The sequence below is a fragment of the Bos grunniens genome, chromosome X (assembly GCF_055505025.1).
Source record: "Bos grunniens cultivar Pamir isolate PY7600 chromosome X, Bosgru_T2T1.0, whole genome shotgun sequence".
In the NCBI taxonomy this organism is placed as follows: Eukaryota; Metazoa; Chordata; class Mammalia; order Artiodactyla; family Bovidae; genus Bos; species Bos grunniens.
The window spans coordinates 8,770,203-8,795,041 of NC_141194.1; the positions used below are offsets into that span (position 1 = coordinate 8,770,203).

General features: G+C 39.5%; 1 protein-coding gene across 7 annotated transcripts in view; it reads right to left on the reverse strand.

The window, feature by feature from the left end:
- Positions 1-24,839, reverse strand: part of ARHGAP6 (Rho GTPase activating protein 6) — a 541,445-nt gene that overhangs the window by 180,012 nt on the left and 336,594 nt on the right. Inside the window, exon 1 of one of the 7 annotated variants that reach the window (XM_086386896.1) lies at positions 19,740-20,117. The exons of 5 other annotated variants lie outside the window; for them this stretch is intronic. In XM_086386896.1, coding sequence (XP_086243022.1) covers positions 19,740-19,754 — 15 coding nt within the window. In that variant the 5' untranslated portion in view covers positions 19,755-20,117. Of the gene's footprint in view, positions 1-19,739; positions 20,118-24,839 lie in introns of those variants that run through there. One more of the 7 variants, XM_086386899.1, reaches the window with a different exon arrangement.

Sequence of the window (24,839 nt, forward strand, 5' to 3'; positions counted from 1 at the left end):
TATTAGATTGGTGATAATGTTCTCATTTTACTGAAGGAAGAATAATTAGGTATCTAAAGTCATTTCCAGACTTTGTACTGTTCATCCGCAAACATCTGAGTAGTATTACTTTGCGGCAGTATAGCTATGGTACAGAAATGTTCCGTTCGGCTCAGTTGCTCAGTCATGTCCGACTCTTGGCGACCCCATGAATCGCAGCACGCCAGGCCTCCCTGGCCATCAGCAATTCCTGGAGCTTACCCAAACTCATGTCCATTGAGTTGGTGATGCCATCCAACCATCTCATCCTCTGTCATCCCCTTCTCCTCCTGCCCTCAATCTTTCCCAGCATCAGGGTCTTTTCAAATGAATCAGCTCTTCGCATGAGGTGGCCAAAGTATTGGAGTTTCAGCTTCAGCATCAGTCCTTCCAATGAACATCCAGGACTGATCTCCTTTAGGATGGACTGGTTGGATCTCCTTGCAGTCCAAGGGACTCTCAAGAGTCTTCTCCAACACCACGGTTCAAAAGCATCAATTCTTCGGCACTCAGCTTTCTTTGTAGTCCAACTCTCACATCCATACATGACCACTGGAAAAACCATAGCCTTGACTAGATGGACCTTTGTTGACACAGGAATGTACCCCGTGATTTAGAGGACCAGCATTTAGTGGACCAGATTGGGTGGAAAGCAGTACAAAATCTTTTTAGTACAACTTATCTCCCAATTCAAAAGTTAGTTTGGTGCCCTGGAGTTGCCAAAATTCATCTAAAGGTTTTTGTGTACAAAAATTCTACTCTTATTTTAATTTTCAACCCATTAAATCCAAAGAATATTAACCCACAGCTAGATTGTTCTTGAGGCTAAATAACTGAATGTTTTCAACAAATTCTCCCAGGACTATAAAATAGCTAATCTATGAAAGGAAATTGATTTGGTAATCATAGAGGGATGATGGGGACTCATTAAAACAGGCAAGTGGTAGAAAGGCGCTTTTCCTCTAAATGGCAGCTCTACCATCTTTGTAATTCAACTAATGCCATTAAACCTACACGAGATCAGGTTCCTCACTTTAATAATAAATTTCAGGAAGGCTGACAGAGCTGAGCACTGTTGATGCCAGGATTATGAGATCATTTGGGGAAGTTCCTGGAGCTGCTGGTGGGAGACTGATTTATTCATTCTGTCTCTGTTGGTAAAGATTTTATGGATCAACATTGAAGTAGTCTTTTTTTTCCAACATTGCAATTTAGTGATTAAATAGTCTTAGTTAACCCTTTGCTCTCTATCTCATCTCTTTACAACAAGTTGTTCAAGAACTGCACCTGTGCCAAAAATGTTGGGCTGGCCAAAAAGTTCGCTCAGTTTTAAGTTCAAAAAGATCTTTCACTTTCACAAAGAACTTTATTGAACAACATATTCATGAACCAAATGAATTTTGGGGGCCAACCCAATATATTCTCAAGTAGATTCTGGCCATCGTTTTATAACCACAACCACCACCACCACAGTAACAACAGCAACAACTAAAGCTAACAACTGTTTAACACTTACTACTGATGAGCTACAGTCAGAGGCTGCAATGAGTCAGACATGACTGAGCAACTGAGCACACACACACAGGCCAGCTACTCGTCCAAGCATAGTTCTAAGCCCAGGGTGCACCACCATGCTGGCTAAAAGTCCTAAGGAGGTTTCTCAAGGAGGTGTGGGTTCAATCCCTGGATCAGGAAGATCCCTGGGTCAGGAAGATCCCCTGGAAAAGGAAATAGCAATCCACAACAGTGTTCTTGCCTGGAAAATTTCATGGACATAGGATCCTGGTGGGCAACAGTCCATGGGGTTGCAAAGAGTTGGACACAATTGAGCATGAATGCACACACATAACAAGATACACATGTGTCTTAGAATTCCAGAAAGTATAGTAACTACCATTTTGGCATCCCTGAATAGGATAGCCTAATGTTGAAAAAAACAAATAAGTGTCATCGTTCATGCATTCCACAAACAGTCATTGAGGGCCTCCTATATGTCAGGCTCCAGATATACTCACTCATTCAGTCATCATGACAACACCAGTGTGCCCATTGTCCAGGCAGAAAGGTATACAAACTTGCCCACAGACCCACAGCTAGCAAGTGGCAGCATCAAAATGAAGACAAGAGATCTGGTTAATCCTTCAAGTCACTTGGTGAATGTGGTCACCATTCATCTTGGCACTCTAGCTGGAACCTTCAGGATTTCCCCCTTCCTGCTCTCTCTTATTACCACCACTAAACGGGCCAAGTCTCCCGAGTGACTTCTCTTCCTTATTCCTCTCCATTCTCACATTCTCACCTTGGCCCAAGTCCAAATTGGCTTTTTTTTTTTTTCTTTTGGTTTTTTATTGAGGTGAAATTTACACAAAATCCAATTAGCCATTTTTAAAGTGTACTCTTCAGTGGCATTTAGTACATTCACAGTGTTGTACAATCATTACCGTGATCTAGTTCTCAAACAGTTTTACCATCCCAAGAGGAAAATCAGTAGTACGACTAAGTAATCTCTCCTCATTCTCCCTCTCTTCCTCCAACCCCTGGAAACCACTCATGCATTTTCTGTCTCTATGGATTTACCTATTCTGGATGTTTCCTGTAAATGGAACTGTATAATATGTGACCTAATGTTTTCAGGATTCACCCATGCTGTAGCATGAATCAGTGCTTCATTCCCTTTAATGGCCAAACAATGTTCCATTGTACAGCTAGACCACATTTTGTTTATTCATTCATCTGTTCATGGACATCCAGGTTGCTTTCCCTGTCTGGGCATTGTAAACAGAGCAGCAATGAACAGTCACGTACAAGAATGTTTTTGAATATCTGCTTTCAATTCTTTTGAAACATATACCTCGGAGTAGAATTGCATCTTTTAAGCATCTCCCTAGGAGTGGGATTACTGAGTCATGTGGTAACTCTAAGGTTTACCTCTTTGATGAGCCCCTCATAGGCATTTGAATGGACTCATGTGCTAGGATAGTCTCCCTACTTGCAGCCTCCCGTTCTCTAACCCCTTCTGCTCATTGCCAGCAGAAGTTTATTGATGCCATTCCATGGCTTATAAACCTTTAAGAGTTACCCAGTATGTGAAATGATAATCCTAAAGATTTATGCATAGGTCTTATCTCTTGTATAGCATGTAAATTCCATGAGAGCCAAAATCATATTGTGTTTACATTGCCGATCATAATGCTTTGAACATAGTGAACATTTAAAGGATGCTTGATGAAGGAAGGACTGAATGAGGGAATAAAGCCAGAGGGAATGAATATAGTCACATCTGAGATGTGAGCATCTCTTTCGCCTGATTTAGGACTCCAGCTGAACGTGAATTAATGGCTTGATCATAGAGACTGGTATCTGGAGGCAAATCCCAAAAGCAAAGCATACTTGACTAGCTGTGTGACTTTGGGCAAGTGACTTAAACTTGTGCCTCAGCTGCCTCATCTGCAAAATGCAAATAATCTAGGTTTGCTTTGAGTATAAAAAGGAACTAATATTTATGATGCTCTTATAATGCCTGGCATATGGTCAGTAGTTTAGAGAGCTTGTTAAATAAAATAAGTAAAATAAATGAGCTAACACTATAAGCAAATGAAACTGCTTAAGACAGTAGGATGAACACAGGGTTCTGTGAGCTGCAAAGTAAAGGCAGTTAGGCCCACAGACCAAACTGTGTACCTGAATTCACATGCAATATAGGTGGTGTTGATTTACTATGCGTTATTCTCTCACTTGATTAGATTTGGAGGTCTGCAATCATCATGGGGAAGCACTTTTGGTCTCATCCTGGTATTCCACCTCACCCAGTGTTGTCATGGGGAAGATAACTGATAACTATTGGTTGATTTGACTTCCCTAGGAAAATAAAGTGATTAGCCATAACCGACAATGGCTGACTTTAAAATCAACTGTGAAGCTACATATAAACAGCTAACAAAATTCAGCATATTGCTAAGTCAATGAGAGTAAAGTACCTAAGGATAAGAACATTTCCAAACTGTTTACTTCTGAATGTAATCTATTCATTTCAGTTTCTTTAATAGACTTTAAAGGGCTAGCTAAGTGGGTTCTCACAAGTACTAGAGGCATCACTCACATTCAGTGACTGTCTTTCTGCTACCCTTATTTTCAACAGGCTTCTCTTAGATATATATAGAGAGAGAAGGCCTAGAAATAGGCCTTCTCAATTTGAATAAACTCAATTATCCAGGGTTTTTTTTTTTTCCCATACTTGCCATTGCATAACCTCCCAACAACACCTGGTTTACTCTTGTATTTAGAGTGCTGATGAATCTTAGAGATGTATGTTTTCATGTATCCACCTTCATTTGTAAATTTTTAGGGTGCAAAACACACAAAGCAAACTAAAACGTTCTAAAGAGCACACGCATTCCCTCGTGCACAGTGCAGAAACTTTACCTACTGATACATGTGTGGTTTGGTTCCCTGGTGATTTCAGAAGGCTCCTCCATCCCCAAATCGGGTGGAGCCTTTCTTCCCACGTTAATAAACAAAGTTTGAACCAATGCCAATGGTTTTGAGAAAGTTTATTTTTTAATTAAACAGTTTATTTTGAGAGAATTGTAGATTCATGTTCAGATAGCAGAAATAATACAGAGCCTTTTTGTACCCTGCACCTAGCCTCCCCCAATGGTAACATCTTGCATACAATGTCACAACCAGGAAACTGACACTGATAGCATACAATGACTTTATTCAGATTTAACCAGTTTTACCTGCACTCATTTGTGTGTGTAAATGTGTATGTTTATTTCATTCTATCCGATTTTATCACATGTGTAGATTTATGTGACTACCACAACAGTCGAGACACAGAACATTCCATAGTCACGAGGATCCCTCCTGCTACCCTTTTTATGTTATTCTCACTTCCCTCTCAATCCACCACCTTCTTAAATCTGGCAATCACTGATTTATTTTCCATTTCGATAATTTTGTCATTTCAAGTATGTTACATAAATGAGATGATATAGCATGTAGCTTGTTGGGGGGACAGGCTTTATTCACTCAGTATAAGTTCCCTGAGATCCACCTAAGTTGTTGAATGTATCAATAGCTCATTTTTTTTATTGTTAAATTATATTCTAGGGTATGACCCACTGGCACAGTTTATTTAACAAAAGTGCATTTTGGATTCAATGCAATCTTATTAACTGCACCAATGCTACAGAATATGACTTGACAGGGGACTTACATAAACTATCTTGTTTTTATTACAAGACCTCCACTGTGAAGTGAAAAATGAAACCAAGTTTTTGTATATTTTAAATGAAAGCTTGCACAGGTGTTTCAGTCAGCTAAATATTTTAGCCTGAACTATTTTAGCTCTAAATTATTCAAATAATTATCTCAAAAATTTCTATGTAATTTAGCATGCAGAGAATGCCTCTGTTTGAGGGGGTGGTATATTCCTCAATCAGATTTTATTTTTCTGCTAACACTATACCATTTTTACTAGTGATCATAATTATCGAGATTTAGTCTTCTGGCGATTTTCTCCTTCAGAATTTACAAGGAGCTTACGAAAGTTCAAATGCACTGTATTTTTGGCAAAGGACCCTCATGCTTTGTCTGCATTTTACTGCTTCCTTTGCACCTGGGAAGAGCTATTTTAGGACTGTCTAGACAATCACCCCAGCTTTAAAGGTCTTTTCCTTTCTTGTCACATAATCGCTGAGTATGGAGGGTAATAAATAGATGATGCTGGCATTCTCTCATCAAATATGCTGTTCAAATAGAGTCAGGAACAAGAATGCCTTTGGTCTGGCTCACAAAACTTAGAGGCTTTAATATATGGTCGCATACTTGCACCAATGGATCAATCTTTAAACCAACAAGAAGGTCTCCCGCCATCCACACTTTTGCACTGTAGTACCAGAATTATACTTTTTGGTTGAACTGTATGAAATGGTTAATTTTTGTACCATTTTGGATCTATAAAAATGGCAATTTCAAATTATTCAACTCAAGAGATCTGGGAAGGAATCTAGACATGGTCTGGTTTCATTTCCCTTCTCCAGTTCCCAGGAAACACTAACCCTGACTGTAGTGGTGACCCAGAATGCACAGCTTCTGCAGGCCACTCTTGCCATTACAGGAAATAACAGAAACAAGTATGATCCCCAGACATTCTCCACATGCTTGTTCAATCTAATTCCTCTGGGTCAGTTAGTAAAATCCCAGGGGTACATGCACAGATTAAGTCTACTTCACCTCTTACAGTCCTTTCTTTCAAGAGGTGACAGCTTTCAAGTTCTCCACACAAGTCCTAGAGCCCACTGTCTCCAGGCCCCTTAATGGGTCCTGAGAATGCTTCCTCTTGTCTGATCCTCCAGAGAATCTTTCTACTGACAATCTCTGATGATTGTAGTATTTCTTTTTTGAGGAAAAAAAATGCACCAGGATGGAGATAAATAGATGGAAAGGCAAATATAGATATAGACACAAAACAATAATCAACCACTTTGATTTACTTCCTTATGTTTTGTTATTAGTGTATTTATTTTTCTATCAGATACCAACATATGTTATTTTACTGCAAACACTATACCATTTCTATTGTAACTTTCAAGTGCTTTCTCTACCCTTACCTCTCTGTTTTTTCCATTTTCTCCACTGCCGTTAGTGAAAATCGCTCAGTCATGTCTGACTCTCTGTGACCCCATGGTCCCCACTTTTGCTTATGTGCACCACTTTCCTCATTTCTTCCTTCATTAGCCACTTGATCACGAGCTTATTTGCTGCCGCTCTTCCTTTCAGGCTCTAAATGGTGGCACTCCTCATGACCTTGTTCTAGGCTAACATCTCTTAAGTCAAATCTTCTCAAGATGTGCCCAGGGTCTGTGAATCTCCTGAATCAGGTTCATCAGAAACAAGCTCCATGAAAGAAGTAAACTTTTAACATAAATTACTGAATTGGCTGCTGTGGACTGCGGGCCGCCCGGGGTCGGTGAAGATCTCAAGATGGCTGGACGGAAACTTGCTCTAAAAACCATTGACTGGGTAGCTTTTGGGGAGATCATCCCTCGGAACCAGAAGGCCGAGAAATTAATTAAAAAAAAATTACTGAATTCTCAGCACCTGGAAGAGTCTCAGGCCCACTTCCGTGCTCAATAAATGTTTGTGGAGGAAATGGATTGCCTGAAGTGCTTGTGGAAATGCATGTTCCTGGTATGTATTCTTGGACTCCTAAACTGGAATCACAGTGTATCTGGCATTTGAAAACCCAAATTTCTGCTCTTCTGTCACATGACCTTTCGTCCAATACCCTCTCCCCACTCCTCATTCTTCAGTGCTCTGAGACACCTTTCCAGAACCCAACCTCTGCTCAGACTAAGTCAGATCTCTTTATTATGCCCTCTCATAGAACCCTCTCCTCTGTGAAACTTTCTGTCACACTAATTTTACACATATGTGTGAGACTGTTGAATGAAGTCCTATCTCTCCTGCCAGTTTACCTCCAATCTTGTAGGTTCCTCTTTAACATTATATCCCTACTTCCTCATGTGAGTCTCACTCATTGTGGGCCCTCAGTAAATATAAGTGAATGAATTCATATTTGTAACATGGATTGAAAGTGAAAAGTGTAAGTCGCTCAGTTGTGTCCAACTTTTTGAGACCCCATGGGCTTATACAGTCCAAAGAATTCTCCAGGCCAGAATACTGGAGTGGGTAGCCTTTCCCTTCTCCAGGGGATCTTCCCAACCCAGGGATCAAACCCAGGTCTCCCACATTGCAGGTGGATTCTTTACCAGCTGAGTCACTGGGGAAGCCCTCTACCTCTAAAATGTATTTCAAATCCATTCCTTCTACATCTCCACAGTTGCTGCCCGTCAGTAGTCAACTGGTTGGTTGCCATGGCCCAGTAACTGCCCTGTATCCATTCTCACTCTATAACAAACAACTTTCTACACAGAACTCAAAACATCAATCAAATCATCTCCAGGTACAGACTTAGCTGATGGTGTCCTGCTGCAAGGGAATGAAGTTGATACACCTTAGCTAGACCCTGCCTATCTGTCCACAGCACCTCATGCCATTGCTTTATTCTCTCACTCTTGGGATTGCTGACCCCCGTTTTCCATACAATGTTCCTTCTGCATGGAATGATTGCCCATGTGTCCCCACCCCTTGCTCATTTCACATAGCTGGCTCCTTCTTAGACTTCAGTCCTCAGATATAATGCCAACTTCTCAGAGCCACCTTTTCTAACATTCTGTCTAAAATGAGGTTTCATCTTCTGATACTTGTTATCATAGGGATCTACTTATTGTTGTTGTTCAGTCACTAAGTCATGTCCGACTCTTCGTGACCCAATGAATTGCAGCATGCCAGGCTTCCCTGTCCTTCACTGTCTCCTGGAGTTTGCTCAAATTCATGTCCATTGTGTTGATGATGCCATCCAACCGTCTCATCCTCTACTGCCCCCTTTTCTTCCTGCCCTCTATCTTTCCCAGCATCATTTATTTGGAGCTTCAGCTTCAGCATCAGTCCTTCCAATGAATATTCAGGGTTGATTTCCTTTAGGATTGAATGGTTTGATCACTTTGCTGTCCAAGGAATTCTCAAGAGTCTTCTCCAGCACATTTCAAAAGCATCAATTCTTCAGTGCTCAGTCTTCTTTCTGGTACAGCTCTCACATGTGTACATGACTACTGGAAAACCATAGCTTTGACTATACAGACCTTTGTTGGCAAAGTGATGTCTCTGCTTTTTAATATGCTGTCTAAGTTTGTCATAGCTTTTCACAGGTATGTCATAGGAGCAAGCAGGATCTTTTTACTAGACAGCATTTACTACACATTGGAATTACAGATTTACTTTTGTTCATTATCTTGTTTCTGCATGGAAAGCTCCATGTGAATCTTATTCACTACTTCATCCCCAGAACCTCAAACAGAACCCAGCACATGATAGACTGTACTGAATGAATGGAGAAGGAAAAAAAATAGTTAAAATAGAAGAGCACCAACAGGTTTTTGATGACAGGTCCTGGGGCGGTTCAGGGAGGCACTGACTATGAAGGGGCAGCAGGAGGGAATCTGTGGGGTGGGGGGGATGACAGAACTCTTCTGGGTCCTTATTGTAGTGGTGGTTACACAATTTTATGTATTTGTCAAAACTCAGAATTGTACCCCTCCAAAAGATGGATTTTACTATATGTAAATTAAAAATAAATTAATCAAATTACATGTTTCTGAAACCCAAGTCAACCCAGAATAAATAGAAAATGGGCCAAAGAACTAAACAGACATTTCTCCAAAGAAGACACACAGATGGCTAACAAACACCTGAAAAGATGCTCAACATCACTCATTATCAGAGAAATGCAAATCAAAACCACAATGAGGTACCATCTCACGCCGGTCAGGATGGCTGCGATCCAAAAGTCTACAAGCAGTAAATGCTGGAGAGGGTGTGGAGGAAAGGGAACCCTCTTACACTGTTGGTGGGAATGCAAACTAGTACAGCCACTATGGAGAACAGTGTGGAGATTCCTTAAAAAACTGGAAATAGAACTGCCATATGACCCAGCAATCCCACTGCTGGGCATACACACTGAGGAAACCAGAATTGAAAGAGACACTTGTACCCCGATGTTCATCGCAGCACTGTTTATAACAGCCAGGACATGGAAGCAACCTAGATGTCCATCAGCAGACGAATGGATAAGAAAGCAGTGGTACATATACACAATGGAATATTACTCAGCTATTAAAAAGAATACATTTGAATCAGTTCTAATGAGGTGGGTAAAACTGGAGCCTATTCTACAGAGTGAAGTAAGCCAGAAAGAAAAACACCAATACAGTATATTAACACATATATATCAAATTTAGAAAGATGGTAATGATGACCCTGTATGCAAGACAGCAAAAGAGACACAGATGTACAGAACAGTCTTTTGGACTCTGTGGGAGAAGGCGAGGGTGGGATGATCTGAGAGAATAGCACTGAAACATTTATATTATCATATGTGAATCAGATCACCAGTCCAGGTTCGATGCATTAGACAGGGTGTTCGGGGCTGGTGCACTGGGATGACCCAGAGGGATGGGATGGGGAGGGAGGTAGGAGGGGGGTTCAGGATGGGGAACACATGTACACCTGTGGCGGATTCATGTCAAGTATGGCAAAAACCACTACAACATTATAAAGTAATTAGCCTCCAATTAAAATAAATAAATTTTTAAAGTAAAAAACAATAAAGAAATAAAGAATTGCTGTATTTTCAAAAAACAAAACAAAACAAAAAAAACAGAATAAATCTAAGAATCCAAGTTTCATAGGTTTGGGGCTCTTTTGTGGGGTCAATTAACTTCCCATGTTCATGGTCAAGTAGTGATTCAAACCATACTTGCCCAATTCTCATTTATCAGTTTAAAGAAAGGAAATGGGAAATAAAGATGTGGAGGTTAAACAATACAAGAAAAAACACAGTGGTAAAATAATATTTAAAATAACGTGATAAAATGTCAGCATTTATTTGTGACATTTGGCTCTGTTTGTATTGGCTCACCACAGTGGTGCCTCCCACATATACACCCACAGCTGACCTCTGCTTGGTACAAGTGATAATGACTAAACTTCACATATTATGCTGGCATAATCTATCCCTTCCCTGGAGGGCTGTTGCACACAGGGAATTACAGTTTCACGGCCGAACAATGTTTCTTTCTCAAAATACACCACAGTCAAATTTCATTAGAACGAAGTTATACGGGCTGATAAATTGTTGTCGTTTGCCAAATTATTACTCATATTCACCCAATATTCACCCAATATAAGCCACTGACAAACCCCATTAAATCGGGGGAAAGCAGGATGCAGAGATATTAATAGATTCTTTAGATGTGAGTTGCATTCTCTAAAGTAAGCATATGTCATACAGATTTCATCTTATGACCTTCCTCCCCACCCCCACTATTGACTTTTATCCATTAGAACATGTTGATGGATATACCATTTCAACATGAAATATTTGGATATCTGACTGATTTAGGGAAAGGGAAATGGTGAGATAATTTCCTCTTTTATCAAGCTGAATCACTGAGTTCGCTCTGTTGCTATGCTCGCATAAGTCAATGCCATAGCAACTTCTCGGTTTGCTCTTAAACACTGGAGCAGAACGATGCTATTAGGTATATTTTTTTCAATTCTTAGATTTTATTTGTTCCCTTAGATGTGTAAATTTTATACTTTACAGTACAGGGCTATTTAGTTACCCTTTGGAAGTCTTACATTGTTGACTGCCATATATATCATCAATGCCGGTACAACAGAAGTGCTTACTTGTTGGAAAATTCTCCCATAGTTTCCCTTTACTTTTCTTAATCCCTAGCTCATAATTAAAGTTTGTACTTTGGACAGTATAGACTGGATCTTATTTGGGATTTTGGGGGTAAGGATCCTGAATTTAAATGGGACTGAACTATGCAATATAAAATTCATGAAATACAGAAATGCATGAACTTCTCACAAACTCACTTAAGTAAATTCAGTAGAAGCCTAATTACCCCTTGGTATGTACTAGGAAGTGTGCCAGGTTCTAGAAAGAGATCAAATCTTCACTATCAAGAGATTCAGAAAACATCTAAGAGGCAGAGATAAGAGCATATTCTAGTTTCTATGAGCTCTTGCTGTGGAAAATAAGGGACATGTACTTTGCTTCTTCAGGGTTTAGGTTTTTCACCTACAAAATATGCTGTAATATCTAACTTAAGGCTAGTTTATGAAAATCACAAACCACACCACCTTTATTGCTGCTATCTTTAGAGTGTCATGGGCTGATGAACTGGAAAAGTAATTGACTTGTTTCTGAAATAGGTTTCAGATTCCATGTTTAATTCTATGATTATTTAGCCACCTATGTCAATATTCCAATTCGTTAAGGAATTAGGATTTGTTATTTAATACAGGCAATAAATTTCCCTGAAATTTTAGATATCCATCCACCCTCCTACAATCATGTGTTAATGTATCCAAAAGTAGGAAAATTCTGTTCAAGTCATTTTTGCTTTAGGCATCTCCTTATAATTTGAAGAATGTGCATCGTGTACCTTAGATGCATTTTAAAATGTCTCAGGGTATTGTCACTTTTTTATTTCTGATAAGGTGGACAGCTGTACATTCTTAACATTGGACTTGTTTTGGACAGGAAGCTTACTGAAGCTAGCTCCTGTTGCTCTTAGAAGTGGGAGCAAATGGTTTGATTTTATAGGTCTGTCCTGACTGTAATCATGGAACTGGAAGGTTCTTGTACTTATTGATGGATTATATTCTAAAATCATGTGTATACTATGATGAAATAGTGCTTGCATTTTTAGGAATATTAACTTGATGCTTTAATAGATAGTCCTGGGATTATGCATTTGAGAAGCTATTACACATTTTACATCTGTAATTCTCAGTGTGTTACAAGGTCCAGAAGAGTCTGTCTCAGCTGGAAGCTCTTGTTAGAAATTTAGAAATTCAAGTGCTTGAACACCACACCAGACCTAGGGAATCAGACACTCTGAGGGTGGGGCCCAGCAGTCTGTATTTTAATAACCCTCCAGGGGATTTCAATGCATGCTCAATTTTGAGAGCTACTGCTTTACATAATTCACATTTTTTATTTGGGATCATACATATACTTAGTTGAGAAATAGTTCTTTTCTTTTTGATGTTGTATCCTTTGTGGCTATTTGCTTGTTTTTGTGTTACTTTTGGTATTCTGAGAAAAGTAGGATTTCTGCCTATCCTAGTGTGGTTAAGACATGAGACCACCTGGTTCCTGAAAAAGTTTAAAGTCACTTTAAAAATGCATTATTAGAGAAATAATAAGAGGATGACTAATTTGAATAATTTAGCAATTTGGGACTGAAGAAATAACAATGGCTTAGAGTTAGGGACTTCAGTCCAACACTTAGAGGTTAAGTAGGAGTTTCTGAACCTCAGCTCAATTGACATAGTGGCATTTGGGGCTGGATAGAGATTTTTTTGTTTTTTTCTTTTTTTCTCATTCTTTTATTTTTGGCCATACTGCACAGCATGTGGGATCTTAGTTCTCCCACCAGGGATCAAACTCATGTCCCCTTCAGTGGAAGTGCGGAGTCTTAACCGCTGGACCTCCAGGGAAGTCCTGGGGCTGGAGAGTTTCATGTTGAGAGGCGAGGCTGTAGGATGTTCACTCACTAGAAGCCAGTAGTGTCCTCAACCAACATGTGTCAATCAACTGTCTTATTGTCAAATGTTCCCCTGGCGGGGGGGTGGGGTGGATAAATAGCCCCCATTCGAGAACCACAGGGTTGAACAACTTTGATCAGTTCCCTAGTCCAGCAGAAATTCTCAACCTTGGCTGCACAGAAGAATCAATGAACTATACTAACACTTTCGGTCCATTCCAGCCTGGTTGTATCAAATCTCTGTGGGTAGGCTCAGGGATCCTTTATCAAAGCTCACCCAGTGGAACTAAGGTTCAGCCAAGACTTATAAGCACTGCACTGACATCACTGTGCCTTAATTTCCTCACCTAGGAGACGATTGCAATACTATCTGTTCTAACCCCCACATGGGACATTCCAAAGATTGAATGACAGAATGTTTGTGAAAGCGTTTGTTCCACAAAGCATTAACTGTGTTAAGGGCAGCAGAGAAAAATAATGCATTTGAATAAGTCACTATAGAAATGAAAAGCTGTCTTCAGTCCTTGATTATGAATTAGGATGATTTATACTCACTGTCTCTTAATCACACATCTCATTTACCACATGGAAGAGATATAGGGAATTTGCAAAGTCTCTCTTGGAAGTAAACTTATAGCATTAATTTAGTCCTGGATGGACAGAAAAATGTATCAAATCAGGTCAAATTGGTCTACTGTGTACCAATGATAATTTGCACATCTAAAATCAATTCGCTAATCTTTCCATCCTTTTGGCTCTCAAGAAATTCACTTTAATAAGTAGGAAAAATGCAGATCCATCTAAAAATAAATTGCCTCTTTAAAAATTGTTAGAATGTGGAAAAATCATACACATTAAAAGTCTGTTATAGGCTTCAGCTGTGTTCATATGTATTATTTATTTTTAAAAAAGATTAAAATATCTTAAACAATATTAAATATTAAAATTTATTAAAACTGAGGGTCAAATATTTGTGTTTTTTTTTCTGTACTTTTCTTTATGTTTGAAATATTTGACTAAACCTGAAGTGAAAGTCGCTCAGTCCTGTCTGACTCTTTGTGACCCCATGGACTATACAATCCAAGTAATTCTCCAGGCCAGAATACTGGAGTGGGTAGCCTTTCCCTTCTCCAAGGGATCTTCCCAACCCAGGGATCAAACCCAGGTCCCCTGCATTGCAGGCGAATTTTTACCAGCTGAGCCACCAGGGAAGCCCTAAACCTAAAAGAGGATGATAAGATTAGTTTGAACAAAGCACCAGAGAATACTCTAAAGGAAAATAAAGATGAAAATATATGTTTCACTTGGTGTCAGGTGACCAAAGAAACTCCACAAGGATGGAGAAACCAGCTATAGGCAAAGGGGCTTCATCTCACTGACTCAGTTTACATTGTTGGCATATTCAGGTAGGGGATGTCAGGCCTTTGACACTGAAGTTCAGTTTTGAACTTGCCCAACATATAAGGAAATGTTATTAGCTTATTTTTGTCAAATGTTCTACTAGCTTTTAAACTAAGCAACCTATCATGAAATGTCTGCTTCTACCCTCCTGTGCATGCGTGCTCAGTCACTTCAGTCGCATCTGACTCTTTGCAACCCCGTGGACTGTAGCCTGCCAGGCTCCTCTGCCCATGGATCTCCAGCCAAGAATACTGGAGTGGATTGCCATTCCCTTTCCAGGGGATCTTCCCAACCCAGAGATTCGAACCCGCATCTCCTACTTTGCAGGCAGGTTCTTTACCATTGATCCACTAGGGAAGCCCTGGCAAACTTCAGCCTGAGGACCAAATCCAGTTTGCCATCTGTTTCTATAAACACGGTATTAATTTAATACAGCTTGGTGTCTCTGGATGCTTTCAGTTACAGAGTTGAGTAGTTGCAATAAAAATCTGTGTGGCCCCAAAACCTAAAATATTTACCACCTCACCCTTTACAAAAAACTTTCCTAACTCCTGTCCTAGAATGTTAACATATATAATTTTCCTTTAGATTGAAATAATAAGTAATTGGACAAAATAAAATGTTTTACAATGATTTTTATATTGTAGTCATGTGGTAATATACAATTTATACTATATTTTCCTTTTAATACCAATAAACCAATTATAAAGATTACAGTGTTAATTACCACATTTTCACTTTAAAAAAACTAATGTGGTTACCAAAAAACTTAACAGTGGATGTGTTGATGATTAATTATTTAATATGTTGTTAAAATATCACTGTTTGACTGTGTCTCAAACTGGCCCTTTCCTAAAGTAAAATTATTTTTCTTGTTTAGTTATTTTCAGTTTAATAACTGCATTATAGGTAAAAACAGTTATGGAAATTTATTGACAAAGAATTCTTCACTTTTGAAAGAAATGAAAAGTCATATTTGCATGCTAAGGAGAAATGTACAGTAACAATGTCTTTCAGTCCTTATAAATAATTACCTTAATAGACAGTAAAGATGACATGTATGTGTCAATATAAGTAATAGCTTATTTTTAGTTCATTTCACATGTCCAGACTTTCCAATGTTTGGGGAAATTTTAAGAAAAGGAGATACATTTGTAGCTACATAAAATTGTATCATTCCCAGAAGCCTCATAAACTGAAAATGAGACCTTAATGATCTCCTCAAAATGACCTCAATATAGGAAAATGGTAAGTAATACAACAAAGAGAATACAGAACTATGGTTGCCAAGGCAACCATAATCATAATTCCTTTGAATTTTACTGAAGCATTCACTGCAGTTCAATCTAAGTTCATCATTCCTTAAGAAGCTTATATAAATTCAAAGTACTTATTATCTACAGCAGTATCATTCTAATCAAGCAGATGATGACAGGCATGTAGAACAGGAACTGAAATGCCCATGGCATTCGCATTATGGAAGAAAGATGGGAAAACGACACTTGCTAGTATGCAATGGCCAAGAGAACATTTCTTTCCATTCTGTTCCATTCAAGACACACTTGTGGCACTACATAGATAGTCTCATACATAGATAATGGAATAAACACAGATTAAATGAGCTACAATCTCCTTGTAGATGCCCACGGCCCTAGAGAACTATGACAAACTATAGAATGGCTCGTAGACACAATCCACAGATTACCATTTGAAGACCTTTTCCCTAAAGGTAAATACGTGTGACCATCACTTTGCCTTCCAAGTAAAGAAAATAAAATCTTTTCCGTAAAATTTTGAGGAAGCTATTATTGCTCATTTGTATCTCATTTAATGCTATCATTAGGACTGAAGAGGATATTGTTTACTCCAGGCAATGTCAATATCTGGGAGGTTGGGCAGCCAGAGTGCCCTGATGGACGCTAAACAATCTCTGCTTGTATTCTCCAACCCAGACACTCCCCAGTCTGAAAGTTTGTAAAGATGGCTGGATGTGTGAAAGTCTAAATGCATTTGCCCATGGAAACAATGGTATACATAGTTGTTCTGGTCCCCAGGCCAGCTGATATGGTCTCATTTAATCCATAACACACTAGAAATGCAGAGTGGGAAATATAAGTGGGAACACCATTCTTCTCAGAGTCTGGAAAAGAGAGAAGACTGTCCATCATGGTATGCATAAATGAGCACTGGGTAGGGTACAGAGGTCCCTGCATGTGCGCCTAGGTCAGAGAACATCTCCTGGGAATACCACTTTCTGGATCCATCTCAGCAGCCTGGCCCACTGTAAAAACTCCATCCATATCTTGCTGGATAAATAAAATAATGAGCACTTTGCCATGTAATTCTGGGCTAGTCATTTTAGCATTTCTGAGATTCTCCTTCCCTGTAAATTAGGTATTTGGAAAGAGTAGCCCAGGCACTATGCTTGTCTTGTTCTCCATTTATGGGTAACTCATTTGACCCCTGTTTTCTTTTTTTGATACTATGGGGATAACAATGGTTCCCACAAGGGGCAGATGGGAAGATGTATCATGAAGATGGAGATGGAGTTAGAATAAGCCTTTTACCACTGGTAGAGAATGGAATATTATGGTTTTGGAAAGGAAGCTGCTGAAAAAATAGACACCTGCCAGCCTCTTTCACTGAACCAATAATGCAATAACAAACACTTCCCAAATACATACTCACAGCAAAGTCCTTTTTTAATAATTCCCATCCCATCTTTCTAGTGTCTCCTTTCCTTGACTTTTTCCCTTTATGTCTTTTCTTTCTTCGACGCTTACCACCATCTCATTTACTTTATTTTCTGCTGTCTATTTATTGGATATCCCCTGGCAAATAGCTCCAATACTTTGGCCACCTGATACGAAGAACTGACTCATTGGAAAAGACCCTGATATTGGGAAAGAATGAGGGTACGAAGAGAAGGGAGCAACAGAGGATGAGATGGTTAGATGACATTATCAACTCAATGGACATGAGTTTGAGCAAACTCCAGGAGATGGTGAAGGATAGGGAAGCCTGGAATGCTGCAGTCCATGGGGTCACAAAGAGTTGGACACAACTGAGCAACTGAACAACAACATTAAGTATGCAATAACATTACATCTAAAAATTTTTAAATATTATTTTAAAATATTGCTAAAAAATACTAACCATCACCCGAGCCTTCAGCAGGTTATAGTATTAATAGTAACATCAAAGGTCACTGATCACAGACCACCATCACAAATATGAAAATAACGAAAACGTTGGAATTATTGTGAGAATTACCTAACTGTGACACAGGGACACAAAGTAAACAAATAATGTTGAAAAAAGAAATGGTGCAGATAGATCTGCTTGTCACAGGGTTGCCGCAACCTTCAATCTGTGAAAAAAGCATTATCTATGAAGCGTGATAAAGTGAAGCTCAAAAGATGAGTGATGCCTGTAAACATGTAGAAAAACGGAATGCTGCTTGGATTTTGGGCTATATACTGAAGCCAGGGAGCCAGCCTGGTACAGTGAAAACAGCTCAAGGCAGGAGACACCAGACTCTCAAATCAGGGGGTGTGCGTTTGAATTTCTGCTCTGCCTCCTAAAGCCTATTGACTTTGAGCAGTTAGAGAACCTCCTATGTTTCAGTTTTATCATTTTAAAAACTGGAATATGATCCATGCCTTGCAAAACTGTTGTGAGAATTAAATGAAAAGATGGAAGTAAACCCAGGAAACTGAAGCCCTTTACCAGGTGACAGCCATTCTCACTGTTGCTCATGGCCCTCCTAGCCCTGTCCTCACTACAGCGGCCTTACTCAAGCCCCTTAATCCCTCTGGTCTCCAGTTCCCTTTCCTACACAATAAGCGACTGGGTTAGAAGGATTCCGAATAGATCTGCCACTTTGAAAACCCTATACACTTCATTTTACTTCCCCAAGTATGTAATTATGGGACTGGGTGAAATAGACCTTTTAGAGATAATCTAGATTGATCTAGAGAGGCTTATTAAGTATGATGAATTGTCTGTGTTATAATTCTATACTCATAATCTTAAAGTATAATTTTTATTTTAAAAAAATCCTTCTGGAAGAAAAGTTTTCCATGTCTCAGCAATTCCAACTGCAGATAGTTTTTCAATGCTTGGGCTGAAGGGCCCAATATTATAAGTATAAATGTCATTAGGTGCTGAAAACTTCCTTTTGCATTTATGACTGTGTCCCAAAACAGAATCCTAGAAAAGAGAAGTGTGGTTCATAAATACTGAGAGACCTCCTAAGAATCCAGTAGGATTTCATATACATTTCAGTTGATTTACATTTAAATTTGTTATTCATTTACAAGTTCCCACAGGCTACAGTCCATGGGGTCTCAAAGAGTCAGACATGACTGAGCGACTAATACTACTACTACATTTATAGTGTCCCAAACAGGATGAGCTTGACAACTTGTGAATCATAAAAAAAGGAAGAAAATCAAGTTACTAAACAAATTATTTTCCCTTTGAGTCATATGCAGCCCATAAGATAACTCTGACGCAGCACTTATAACACAGACATATTTACTTAAGATGAACAGAAAACAATTTCCTTGCTGCCATCTAGCCTTTAAAAATCCTTTTAAAAATTTATATATTCAAAGAGCTTCCAGGGGAAAAAAATCTTTTAGGTCTGTAACTTCTGCAGAAAAAATGGCCTGAAATATTTCCAAATACACTACTGAGAAAGTGCTCTCTTGAGTACAAACACAATTTTTAATATCTTAAAGCATATCTTGGTTTGAACAACACACCTTTGGGTCGTATTCAAAGCGCACAACTTTGGGTCAAATTCAAATTATGCTCACACACACACACACACACACACCACGGTACCACCCACTTCTCTTATTTCCTCCTACAACCAGAAAACGGAGTGTTGTACTGCAACAGCACACACCCTTTCAATTTGCATAAATATAATGCCTTTAACCCATTAAAGAAGCACAAAAACATCATCAGGGCTGAAATCAGTCAAAATGAATAATACATGTTTAAAATAAAAATAAGCCTGTAATTTTAATGTAAAATTTACATGGATAAATAGCTACTATGTTAAAATAAACATCTGCATCACACAATTAAATATAAGTGGCCTAGGAATGCCCAACTTACAAATATCCTGTACATGGGAACAGTCAACCCAAGCGAGCAGACCAGGACCAGGGCAGGCTTTCCCCAGACTTGAAGTTGGGAGAAGAATTTCCCTAGGATTCACCTTAGTGTCTTCCTGCTGGATACCGACGATGGCAGTGATCAGAGAAGGGGGAAATGGGTAGCCATGATTCTCAAGCCACCACAGCACTCCCTTCCCACCATGCTCACCAAGGAATCCATTTCCTATAAATGTTACAAAGAGTGCCTGGGTTCCCAGGCCGGTCCATCAGAAGTCCGCTGGACCCAAAGTGCAGCTGGAACTGTGCTATTAATACCAGGCTGACTTCCCATTTGGAAGCCAACTCCAGTCCTGACAGTGCTCGTCAGCTCTGTTATGGTTAAATGGATTTGTAGGCGGTCCTGGGAGCCTGCCAGTTAGAACATCCTTTCTGTGGGAAAATTCCTGTGAGGCCCAAACAACTCACTGACAAACACAGTTGTAGTAGACCACATGTTGGGAGACCCTTAGGCATTGACAAATCAATCCTCACCCTTTCCTTCTGGAAATGCCTGGGTGAGTATTATAGTAAACCCTTGCACAAATAAACATACGGCAGGACCAACAGTCGGCACATGACCTGCTCCGTGGTAACCAGTGGGTATTTTTGCTATCATCATTAATGTGACAACAGATCTACTCCTCCCGTGATGCACACATGTACATGCATATAGACACCTCACATACATGCACACATACACACTGCACTATACAATGCTCCATGCAAATACGTTTCCATCTATACAGAAATGTCTGTCTTCTCTTGAGGAAAAGATGAACCATATCCAGGCCTGAGCTCTGTACTCTAAATGGTGTTCTCTGGCTTGTACTTGATTGTGGGGATTGATTTGCTCTTGTTAATCCTCATTCTTAACTGACTCTCCCAAGTCCAAAAGACAACTGTGGGACAACGAGGCAAAGTATGGGACAGGAAGTGAAAGAATCATAATCAAGATTAGTGTGTGCATGCGTGTGCTCTCAGTCGTGTCCGACTCTTTGCAAACCCCATGGACTGTAGTCCACCAGACTCTGTTGTGCATGGAATTTTCCAGGCAAGAATACTGGAGTGGGTTGCCATTTCCTACTCCAGAATCAAGTTTAGACTTGGGACCTAAGTAACATCATGTTCGAATCAACAGAGAAACTCACTATTACATAATAGTCCTCTTATATTAGTGAAACGTGTGCAAAAGATACTGCTCTCATCAATGGCAGGAAGAATTAGGTACAAACTGATAAAACAATTTCAAATAGTGCCCCCCCTCACACACAGCTAATAAGGCAACAGAGGAGATGTTGGATAATTACACTAGGAAATGAAGGATATTCCCAGCCTAGGCACCTTAAAAACACACACTGTTAACCAGTCCAAATGAAGCAATGGATCTACAGAAGCACGTATATCCAGTATACCCTCAGTTGATCTAGCAAAAGAAGCCAAGGCCTTTATTATTTACTTAAAGACAGCATAGGAACCATCGAAGATCAGGGTAGTGTATGAAAGACCAGAGGGTCTTCCAGATGTGCTATCTTATGTCACATACTCAGAGTCATTAAGCAAAAGGCAAGGGCAAAGACAGGGATCAAGCTCACTGTGGTGGCTTGTCTTCCAGGGAGAGGGCCAGAAGAGAGATTTCAGCAACCTGAATCAACTCCTTTAATTCTCCAATACAGAGCCATAAATGACACTCCAGCTTTGTTGTTAAATCTTTCTCACTTAACCATCCAAAGGATAAAATATTCTAGCACCATGGAGAATCCAAAGTGAAGTAAGAGCAGACTTGAGTTTAGTTCTTAAAATAAATGCCCAAGAATGATCTTTCAAGTTGGCATATCAAATATCAATATATGTATACTTTGTACTAAGTATACAAAATATGTTTACTGAGGCAGATGTATATATACTGTGTATATGTGTATGAATACATACAATTTGTCCATATAATGTAGATATTAACCCACCTGAAAAATGCCTTCAATGTGTATTAATGAGTACAACCATATTCAGTTCCACAGCCATCCATGGGTAGCTAATTAGAAATTAGAGCCTTACTAAGTAACACGTTTCCAAACTGAAGGTAAGTTATAAGTATGCACATCTGCTTCAGTTGTGAAATGCACTATCCTTGGCACTATTGCACATGTTTCAACAAAAATCTGCCCTCCGGGGTAGACAGAGCTCCTTGAAATATTCAGTCTGATCAATACACAAAGGTAAGCCCCGCCCCTCCAAAGGGGTTCTCTTAAGACATTTGGAAAGACAGCAAGAAAGAATTTCCCCATCCAAGTTAGGTTAACTTGCATGCTGGTGTGGAGCTGGAGAAGGTATTAATTTCACACAGTGCTTTCTCCCAGGCAAAAGTATTTTAAGATAAAAACAGTGGGGAACAAAGTTCTAATTTCAAGTCACCCTGAAAACTAAGCTCCTTCTTTTCAGGGAATTTACCCAGCTTGATGAGTGCTTAGAAGTCTTCAGTGTTGATGTATTTGCTGGAGTATCCTCATTTGACCAGAAGCAATCTGTCTCAGGCAACAGTAAAACTGCCACTATACTGAAAAAAAAATTATGGGTGGCATGTATGTCAACCTGGGCTCAGGTGTCCCAAGGGCCACACTTATTTCTCAACAGTTGATCACATCAAGTTTAGGATGAGTTTGAATATCTGACACGTGGCCCAAATGAATTTTACCCTGATTCCCTCACTCCTTGTTTCGATTCCCTCTTCCCTAATTGTTCTACTTACTTTTAGGTCAGTCTCCTTTTCCTCATCATTGGGGAAGGTATGCCCATACAGTGGTGTACCTTCGCCAATAAAGGGTCTAGGATTTCTAACAAGACAATCATCTTTTGTGACTGCATCGGGTATACTTTTCATGCAAAGAGATACTCAGAATACCTGAAAGGACAGGGCATCTAACATTTTTACTGTTGTTGTCAAGCTAACAAAACAGGTTCAATATGTGATGCCAACTGGCTAATAAATGGTTATACACACACACACACACACACACACACACATACATATACATACAAGATGGCAAGAGTGAACGCCAACATTTTAGGAATCAGTGAACTAAAATGAAATGGAATGGGTGAATTTAACTCAGATGACCATTATATCTGCTACTGTGGGCAAGAATCCCTTAGAAGAAATGGAGTAGCCATCATGGTCAACTAAAGAGTCTGAATTGCAGTACTTGGATGCAAAAACAACAGAATTATCTATGTTTGTTTCCAAGGCAACCCATTCAATATCACAGTAATCCAACTCTGTGCCCTGACTCATAATGCTGAAGAAGCTGAACTTGAACGGTTCTATGAAGACCTACAAGACCTTCTAGAACTAATACCCCAAAACTATGTCCTTTTCATTATAGGGGATGGGAATGCAAAAGTAGGAAGTCAAGAAACACCTGGAGTAACAGGCAAATTTGGCCTTGGAGTACAGAATGAAGCAGGGCAAAGGCTAATAGAGTTTTGCCAAGAGAAAGCACTGGTCATAGCAAACACCCTCTTCCAAAAACACAAGAGAAGACTCTACACATGGACATCACCAGATGGTCAATACTGAAATCAGATTGACTATGTTATTTGCAGCCAAATATGGAGAAGCTCTATACAGTCAGCAAAAACAAGACCAGGAGCTGACTGTGGCTCAGATCATGAACTCCTTATTGCCAAATTGAGACTGAAATTGAAGAAAGTAGGGAAAACCACTAGACCATTCAGGTATGACCTAAATCAAATCCCTTATGATTATACAGTGGAAATGAGAAATAGATTTAAGGGACTAGATCTGATAGAGTGCCTGATGAACTATGGATGGAGGTTCGTGACATTGTACAGGAAACAGGGATCAAGACCATCCCCATGGAAAAGTAATGCAAAAAAGAAAAATGGTTGTCTGAGGAGGCCTTACAAATAGCTGTGACAAGAAGACAAGCGAAAAGCAAAGGAGAAAAGGAAAGATATAAGCATCTGAATGCAGTGTTCCAAAGAATAGCAAGGAGACATAAGAAAGCCTTCCTCAGCGATCAATGCAAAGAAATAGAGGAAAACAACAGAATGTGAAAGACTAGAGATCTCTTCAAGAAAATTAGAGATACCAAGGGAACATTTCATGCAAAGATGGGCTTGATAAAGGACAAAAATGGTATGGACCTCACAGAAGCAGAAGACATTAAGAAGAAGTGGCAAGAATATACAGAAGAACTGTACAAAAAAGATCTTCATGACCCAGATAATCACGATGGTGTGATCACTCACCTAGAGCCAGACATCCTGGAATGTGAAGTCAAGTGGGCCTTAGAAGGCATCACTACGAACAAAGCTAGTGGAGGTGATGGAATTCCAGTTGAGCTCTTTCAAATCCTGAAAGATGATGCTGTGAAAGTGCTGCACTCAATATGCCAGCAAATTTGGAAAACTCAGCAGTGGCCACAGGACTGGAAAAGGTCAGTTTTCATTCCAATCCCAAAGAAAGGCAATGCCAAAGAATGCTCAAACTACTGCACAATTGCACTCATCTCACATGCTAGTAAAGTAATGCTCAAAATTCTCCAAGCTAGGCTTCAGCAATACATGAACCGTGAACTCCCAGATGTTCAATCTGGTTTTAGAAAAGGCAGAGGAACCAGAGATCAAACTGCCAACATCTGCTGGATCATGGAAAAAGCAAGAGAGTTCCAGAAAAACATCTATTTCTGCTTTATTGACTATGCCAAAGCCTTTGACTGTGTGGATCACAACAAACTAGAAAATTCTGAAAGAGATGGGAATAGACCACCTGACCTGCCTATTGAGAAATCTGTATGCAGGTCAAGAAGCAAGAGTTAGAACTGGACACGTAACAACAGACTGGTTCCAAATAGGGAAAGGGGTACATCAAGGCTGTATATTGTCACCCTGGTTATTTAACTTACATGCAGAGTACATAATGAGAAACACTGGGTTAGATGAAGCACAAGCTGGAATCAAGATTGCTGGGAGAAATATCAATAACCTCAGATGTGCAGACGATACCACCCTTATGGCAGAAAGTGAAGAACTAAAGAGCCTC